Here is an 8,439-nt window from a genome sequence, read left to right as displayed (position 1 = left end):
TCCGATCCAAATTTCGTTTACTTTTTTTAACTCCAAATAATGTCAGGAATCACTGATATGTCGGGTACGTCCTTGTTCCTGTTCCTGTTTATTATTATTTTTTAAGGTAAACTAATAATTATAAAACAAGTTTTTTTATGCATGGCATAAAGGATAACAAAATAATATAAGCAATAATAAATAATAAATACTCGACTGAAATATCCATACAAATTGAAAATATCTCCCGAGTAAAAATAAATGCCGCCGACGGGAATTGAACTCGCACCTTCTTCCGGCCAGGTGCTATGGACCACTGAGCTACGTCGGCTTATTTCCAACCCGCCAAATAATTCAATATCTTCTAGTACTTCAATCAACAATTTTGTTCAAGTTTCTAGACTCCGTTTACCGAGCGACTTTAATGTCTATCACATATGTTCATGACGATATAAGGCATATCAAGAATATACACATTTTTGGCTTGTAGCTTCCTCTTAAGCATGTGCGCCTATTTTCTGTGGGCTTTTTTTGTATGAGAAAGTTTTCAAACATCAACCCTCACTTAATATTGAAAAAAAAAATGGCGTTTGTGAAATCCGGAATATCTGAAATCTACAAATGATGGTTATATTATACAAAATTATGATTAGGTGCTAAATTATGTACAATCATTGACTGTTAGAACAACAACAAAAACCTAATAGCGTTTTTTATTGTCATTAATATAAGTAAATAAAGTTGTATAAAAAATTAATAGCACTTTAATTCACATGAGTATCTAAGTTAAATATGTAATAAATGTCTAGAGTATTTTTCTTGTTTTCCTTTTTGGTACTCTTTAGCTAGAACACGTGTTTAACATTGGTGGCATTTGATAAATATATGGAAATTTTTTATGCTTTTATATTTTCAGTTTTATAGACCGCTTGCCGCAGAAGGTTCGACGTGATGAACATGGTTAGTATAGTCCCAATACCGAGGATGACGGCCAGTGCTACATTGGCCCACACATTTCCCCACACCTCTATGAAATATCCATACATGAAGGTGAAGATTACAGCAAACACCTTTAAAAGAATTAACAAAATTAACATCTGAGGAAGTCATGCAGTCGGGTGACGTGTGCCAAAAGAAAAAAAAAACAAACAGAAAGACTACTGTGCCTTTGCTTGCTTTCAGAATAAGAACACTTTTAACAACAGGAATACACAGAGGAAACATACTGATAAAAAATATTGCTTATTTATTAAGGCCCCGTTGTAAGCGTTCAAAGATTTTCGAGAGGGAGATATTATGTAAATATGAATGTTAGAGGGAGCGCGCTCATATTAAAAAAGGATAATAATTGCGAAAATGGTGAAAATGTTTAATTAAACACACTCGTTTGATATAGAGCGAAAATCTGTCCACAAATGCTTTAGTTGCATTTAAAGATACACTGTGATTTTTTCATGCCTATAACATATTAAATTATAGATACTTAGGTACTTCATCGCTTGTCTGAATTCTTCACACAGTCAGTTCCAATTTTGAAACTGACTCTTAAATTTATAGCAAATTTGAGTTCATTCAACAAGAGTTATGCAGGACGCACAGACAACAACTGAAGTGAATATTTGTTTATAATAGGGAGCGCAATTAGAATTTCTGCCAACCACACATGATAAGGATTTTTCTTGATACATATTATGTCTACACTTCCGATAGTAATATTCAAAGCATCTTAGAGTATGATAAGCACAAACATGCAATTTTAGTAGGGTTTTTAGGTAACAATCTTAATCTCGAGAGTATTTCCTCCTGGGGTAAAAATAATCTCGTCGAATTTAATGTTTCAAAGACCCAATCCTGTCTGATTACGTCTAAAAGGGATCCAAATGATAATCTAGTCTCCTTCAACGGAAGCAATCTTCCGAACAGGCCTTCCATTGATATGCTTGGTATAACTATAAGTGACCAGCTCAGGTACGGGGGCTCCATCGAAGCCAGAGTAAAGTTGGCCTCTCAGAAGCTGGGCGTACTGTACAGGGCCCGCAGATACTTTAATAATACACAACTGCTGACCCTGTACAAATCGCAAGTGCGCCCTACTGTCGAATTTGGCAGCCATCTCTGGTCCGGAGCCCCTAAATACCTGAAAAAAACCCTTGACTCTGTGCAAAAACGGGCGGTCCGTTTGATAGAATCCCCAATCTTAACAAACGGACTGCAATCTTTAGAGTACAGGCGTCAGGTAGGTATGCTGTCCTTGTTCTATCGGTATTACAATGGAAGATGCTCTGAGGAACTAGCGTCATTGATCCCTTCGGCACCGGTGCGTAGTCGGGATACACGCCAAACGCGCGCCCAACATTTGTACACAGTTGGCATTTGTCACGTGAGAACGGGTCGCTTCTACGATTCGTTCTTAAGTTCAACAGCTCGGCTGTGGAACGAACTGCCGGCCTCTGTGTTTCCTCCCTCCTACAACATGGGACTCTTCAAGACCCATGTTCACTCCTTCCTCTCCACAAAAAGACCCTCCACACAGCATCCCCAAAGATGACATAGGCCCTGAGGGAAATTATTTTCTTCAGGGCCTCCTATGTGGAGTTAACGTATAAAAAAAAAAAAACAATTTTTTTCCTACCGAGAAAATACAAGGCCTCTAAGTATAGACTACATCAATGCCTCTAAGTCTATATTAGCCAGGTAACATTTGAAACGCCCATATGAGGTAAAAATTGTCAGACCATTCTATTTGTATACAGTAACTTTAAATTCAGTAAATTTAAATGATTCTCCACTTTATGGCAAATTAGAATCTAGAAAATGAAAAATGAATAAAAAAGTGCATCAAGAAACAGACTCTAATCTTTCATACGATTATTTATTGTTTTAACAATGAAAAAAAATTAAGTGTTTTTTTATTTTGTTATGTAAAAAATTAACTTTCTTCAAATTCATTTAAATTCTAATTTCTGGAGATATATGAAGTAATAAATTTGAAACATAATGTGTATAAGCAATCCATCTGTATTAGTGCCTATTTTGTTCGCTTCAACATTCACTGAAATACTTATGCCAACATGTTGAATATTACCTGTGTCGAGGCGTTCAATAATCCTGAAACAGTGCCTTCTGGCTCAGGGTATGTTATTTCTGCTGCATACTCAAACCCTACAGGTATATAGCCTGTCATGAAGAATCTGGAATATATTGTCAAAGGATTATAAACAAAATATCAATCAGGAATTATAATTTTAAAATATTTTTTAGAAAAGTTAGATAGGTCTGTCGCACATGGAGATATTCACAAGTGACTGAAGTTTTCTACGCATACCATATGCGTCGCTCCTGGGTTTCCGCTATACTCTTTGGCCAGGGTTTGTACACAATGCCAGGCATCGACTACGGGTTTGACGTCAGTCGCACGCTACTGTTCGCATGCTACGCGAGTCGCATACGCATCTACAATAGGTACTCGTTTGATAAAATGCAATTGAAACACATCAACAAACTACACAATATTTAAAAGATACAAACCCCAATATGAAACTGCTTATGTAAACGATAACCATCTCTCCTGTGTCCAATGTGAATGTGTAGATGAGCATCCCAACTACGGAAGCTGCACAGAGTCCTATAGTAGTCTCCTTGAAGCGGTGAGTCCTGTCCAGGATGTATCCAAAAACAACAGATCCAAGCATTCCAGCCAATACTAGCACCAAACCAATTCTGCCAACATCTTCATTAGCACCCTGGAAAAGTCATCGGTTAGCATTATTATTATTTTAATACTATATTAAAATCGTTTAGTAGATGGAAAAGGGGAGATGTGATAGATTCAGAAAATCGTGATAATCTAGATCTAAGGGTTCTATCTCTCCCAAGAATTTCATCTGTCCAGAGCCAGAACTATGAATGTATGGACAAGCTACTATAATAACGCACACAGCATGGCCTAGAATCTTCGAAAGTTAGCATAGACTTAGACTTAGCAATCTACGAGCGGCGTATACGAGCCGCACGACCTGGAAGATTCGAGACCCGCGATGAAAGCGCACCAGTCTACCCTCGTATACCCACAGGTTCTGGAACCGTCTGGGCGACTCTATAAAGCGCTGCGCCCACATAAGAGTATGGCTTAATATAGTAGGGTAGAAATAGACAAAGATAAGGAGGTCAATTGGGATTTACCACACTAAAGATTGCAAAATCAATTTAATGTCGCTTTTCGATTGTGAAGGGCGGTTTATCAGCAATCTTTTGCTTTGCACGATGTAATATGATGCTGTGCTATTTTGACTTTTATGCGTCATACCACGCATTATGTAGATATTCCTTCCTTACTCCCTGAATCTCCCCTCCTTGCCAATCCCCTCAGATACATATGGCATCATGATAGCCAAATTATATTTTATTACCGGGTAGTACACCAAAACAACTTGGTTCAAAAGAGTCGAGATGGCACCAAAGACTGCCACACTAATTCCATAAGAAAACAGCAACAACATGTAGTCCTTGTTAACCAGCAGTCTTTTGATGAACTTGAAGTAGCTGTCTTCAGCAGGAGTCTCTATTTTATCCTGGGCTGCTGATGGAGGAGTAGGAGGGGAATCTCTGAAAACTGATAGAACTATGAAGAAAACACTTGGAAGGAGTGAGCATCGACGTTAGCTATTTTTTCTTCGTTAAAAATTTACATCTTCCGGTCAAAGCTATAATGTCAGATTTTGGCATTTTTACTCACGTTTCAGTAATTACTTTCTCTAAGGTGTAAAGTGCAAATAGGTACCTACATACTTTTATCCTAAAAATGCCTACGTCAGTTGATAAAGGTGGCTATAATTATGGCCTACCAAATTATTCCGTCGTTATATTTTACCCAAGGAATGGAAAAACAAAAACCTTTCTCGAACAATTCAAACATTTGACACAGACACTTCTAACACCAACCCTCGGATACAAGAAGTTATATTCGGCCGTGACAAGTAAAAATACATTATTTTCCTCGAGACTCACAATAAAGCAACTGTGTTTTTACTTTCCATGGCAGACTTGCCGGCTTCACACCGGTAAGAGTCGCCAAGAATCGGTAAAACTGGATAAATTTGAGAAAACGCCAGAAAGCTTATCAAGAAGAAGATATATATGTAAGTACTTACAGAGCACTATTAGAACTACTAGGATTGTTGTAGAACCAGCCATTGTATAAAACATGACTTTAAGATCATTGCCTATAAGTTCCTTGTCATCATTGTTTTTTACCATTATTGGTGGGAGAAGGAATCCAAGCGCCACTCCAAACTGAAATAATAATAAATATGTCGCTTATGATTTTTATTGCATCTTCCCGCATTAGCTCTCAGAAGCGCTCAGACCATCTCCCATGTGTCACTATTTCTAACAATAGTCCAGTCCCTTTATTCAGTTCACATGGGGTTTTATAGGTTTTTTTATGCGTGTCCCCTGATTTCACAATGTGGATATCAGACAGTGGATAAGATTCTTCATTCAATTTCTTCCCATCATGTATCACACGGGAATATTTTCATTTGAGGTGAATAGGTATTTCTTCATCCTCTCATAATGCCTTAAGCAACAGCTGCATAATTCTCCTGAGGTTTTAATCTTACTAGTTTCGTCAAATAGTTTATTTCCAAGTTGCGTAGTTAATGGTTTGAACCATTTATGAACCCTATATCTTGTCTCATTAGGATTTCATGACTACTATCTTAATTCTTTGTTGGAAGCCTAAACAGTATTTTGTTAGAAAGTCTCACCTGGTTTCCAGCAACGCCAATGCTACACGCAGTGGATACCTGACTGGGTCCGAACCAAACAGCTGCATGTCGAGCGGGGGTGCCGAGGATGAATACGGCAGCCATTCCTATGAAGGCCTGCCCAATGAAGCCTACCCAGAACAGGTCCCTGTCCACCGAGAGCACCTTCACCCAGCAGCCAACGCAGGTGCCAATCGCACCTATCAGCGCTGAGGTGCGTAATCCCTGAGGAAAAAGTTTTTAATTTACAAGATTGTGCTGAATAGCACCTCCAAAGTCTAGGCACATTGGTATTTTTTTTATTTCTGGCGTTCACCCTTCAAGGGTGTTCTAGACAATCATTTCAAATTATGGTGACAGGGAAGATGAATAATTTATATATTAATTTTATTCAAATGAGTAAATTTCATAATTATATGGAGGATTCAAGTCGAGTTCAGGCTTAGAAGAGATGAGATGTTAGACGGAGGGGAGGCAGTTTTACGATATAAGGCTTCATAGAAGAAAGAATATTTGTTTAGAGAGGGACGACCAAAAAATAAGTGATCTAAAGTTCCCACTTCAAACCACAGAAAGTACAATCTGGGGAGTCAAGCAAAAGAATTCAAAAAGATGAGAAGGAATGGAACAATGTCCAATTCTCATTCGAGTGAGGAAATTTCTTTTATGGGAAAACGGGGGAATTCATTGTTGAAACCACGGTTTTGATGGGATAGTTCTTTATATTGAGACAAAGCAGGCAAACTTGGACTGACTAGCAATATGCTAATACTCCGCCCAAACATTGCAGAATCTATCTTTGAGAATAGAAAAAATATCAGATAGGGGAATGTGGTTGCTTTCTATTTCCGGAATAATATGAAGTAGAAGTAAAGAGATAAATGATTTATCATTTATTACATCTTCCATTAAATGAATTGAATTAATCAATAAGATTTACAAGATGTCTAATTTTATATGCACGCATAGTATATGTTGTTTGAGAATATAAATTAAAAATATACTTTTATTATTCTTCCAATAGGCTACTTTACAAGCAATCTATTGGAGAAATTCTGTATAATTTCACAAACTTCGTAGATTGAAACAATACATTGAATGAAGCAGAAAATGGCAATTATCACGGCTGAGGGAGCTACAAACAGTAGGTATTCCTTTGTACCGATAAAGAATATTTAATAGCTCTTTGTTGCCAGCAATAAATACGAGATGGCGCCACAAGAAGACTAATCCCAGTGCCATCTATGTGGCTTTGTCCAACATACTATTAATATCATCTGGTAATTCAAAGTTGAGAAAACAGCCCTTGGGTCTTCATAAGTTTTCAATATGTCTAACTTTTTTTTACTAATATGGCGGCTTGTTACGAGTTGTTTCAGAGAATTTGAACAATTCTTCAAATTTTACAGTTAATTTTCAAGGACTGTGAAAGTTCTATTGAAGTACTATTATTATTTCACTTCTGTGAAGCAACTGGCCCATTTTGATGTAATAACAGAACTTCAATAGGACTTTCACAGAAATTGAAAATTAACTTTGAAATTTGATGAATTGATCTAATTTTCTGAAACAACCAGTCCTTAATCTTCCTGGTGAAAAAATCAATCGAGATGATACATATGACAAAAAAGATATTTGAATAAAATTAGAACACATTTACGTATAAAATTTAAAGAATTATTATCATTACATATTTATCGAGGATCCAACTGGCAGGAAAGACGAGTATGACATAGGAGATCATAAAGACCAAGGAAGTCATGTCCACCCAGGTACTACCAATACTATAGTAGTCCATTATGATATCAGCTATGACAGAGTATTGGAGCCACATCAATCCATTGAAAGCGGTGCTCAACACGTAGAGTCCTAGGACCAACCATCGTCTGGTATATATCGTATACTCCTTTGGTAATTTGTCGGATTCAACTGGACTAGTAGCACTGTCAGATGGGTCTGATGATGACACAACTTCATCTTGCATTGTTACAAAAACTTTACCTTTAGTCACAACTGTTTTAAACTAAATTAAATTCACTTAATTTATACTCAACACATTACAAACTAATATCATTCTGTCGATGAAGCTCTTCATTATTGATTATTTAGGTTGGTATCTGGTGTAATAAGAAATAATACTAACATTGATAGCATGCGTGTAATAAATTATAATATAGTTTCCTTTGTCAAATACACACAGTTTTATGAAATAATGATGACCGTTAATAATAATAAAAACACAATCATTGTCATATTGTCGAAACCAGATCTGATAAGATTAAATATTATCAGAATATATAAATAAGCCGTGTTAATAATGATTACTAGTCGTGTTACCTGGGGTATTAGAACATTGCTTCGTTTTGATTTGATGCAGGATATATATTATCTGGAAACCGATTGGTAATTGGTAATTTAGCTACTAATCAATAGATAGTATCAAAATATGCAAAATAAATTACAAAATTGAAAACTTTAATCTTTGGTTTTACATTCATCTTGGCAGTTTAAATTATATCCATAATAATATGCTTGATCCTCTGATTCATTCAATTTGTTAAAAGTGTTTTGACGGCCTCCATGGTCCAGGGTAAGGCTCTCGACTAGCAAGCTGGAGGTCGCGGGTTCAAATCTCGGCGTGCGTATGTAAATTTTATTTGATTAATTTGTGTTTTTTCATGATTTTCTTATT

The 8,439-nt window shown here is 36.5% G+C and overlaps 1 protein-coding gene across 1 annotated transcript; it reads right to left on the bottom strand.

The window, feature by feature from the left end:
* Positions 1-875: 875 nt before the first annotated feature.
* LOC149425198 (putative MFS-type transporter C09D4.1) lies at positions 876-7,731 on the bottom strand. Its single transcript, XM_089650748.1, has 7 exons — positions 7,438-7,731; positions 5,748-5,972; positions 5,130-5,271; positions 4,389-4,591; positions 3,508-3,722; positions 3,065-3,170; positions 876-1,049 (listed from the first exon to the last, which is right to left on the bottom strand). Exons 1-7 carry the CDS (start codon positions 7,729-7,731, stop codon positions 876-878), a joined length of 1,359 nt encoding a protein of 452 aa, XP_089506874.1.
* Between the last annotated feature and the right edge of the window lie 708 nt (positions 7,732-8,439).

This window comes from Hesperophylax consimilis, chromosome 3 (genome assembly GCF_061612785.1).
Source record: "Hesperophylax consimilis isolate HC1 chromosome 3, BYU_Hcon_1.0, whole genome shotgun sequence".
In the NCBI taxonomy this organism is placed as follows: Eukaryota; Metazoa; Arthropoda; class Insecta; order Trichoptera; family Limnephilidae; genus Hesperophylax; species Hesperophylax consimilis.
Note: the sequence above shows the minus strand (reverse complement) of the source record. Positions and strands in the feature narration are given on the sequence as shown.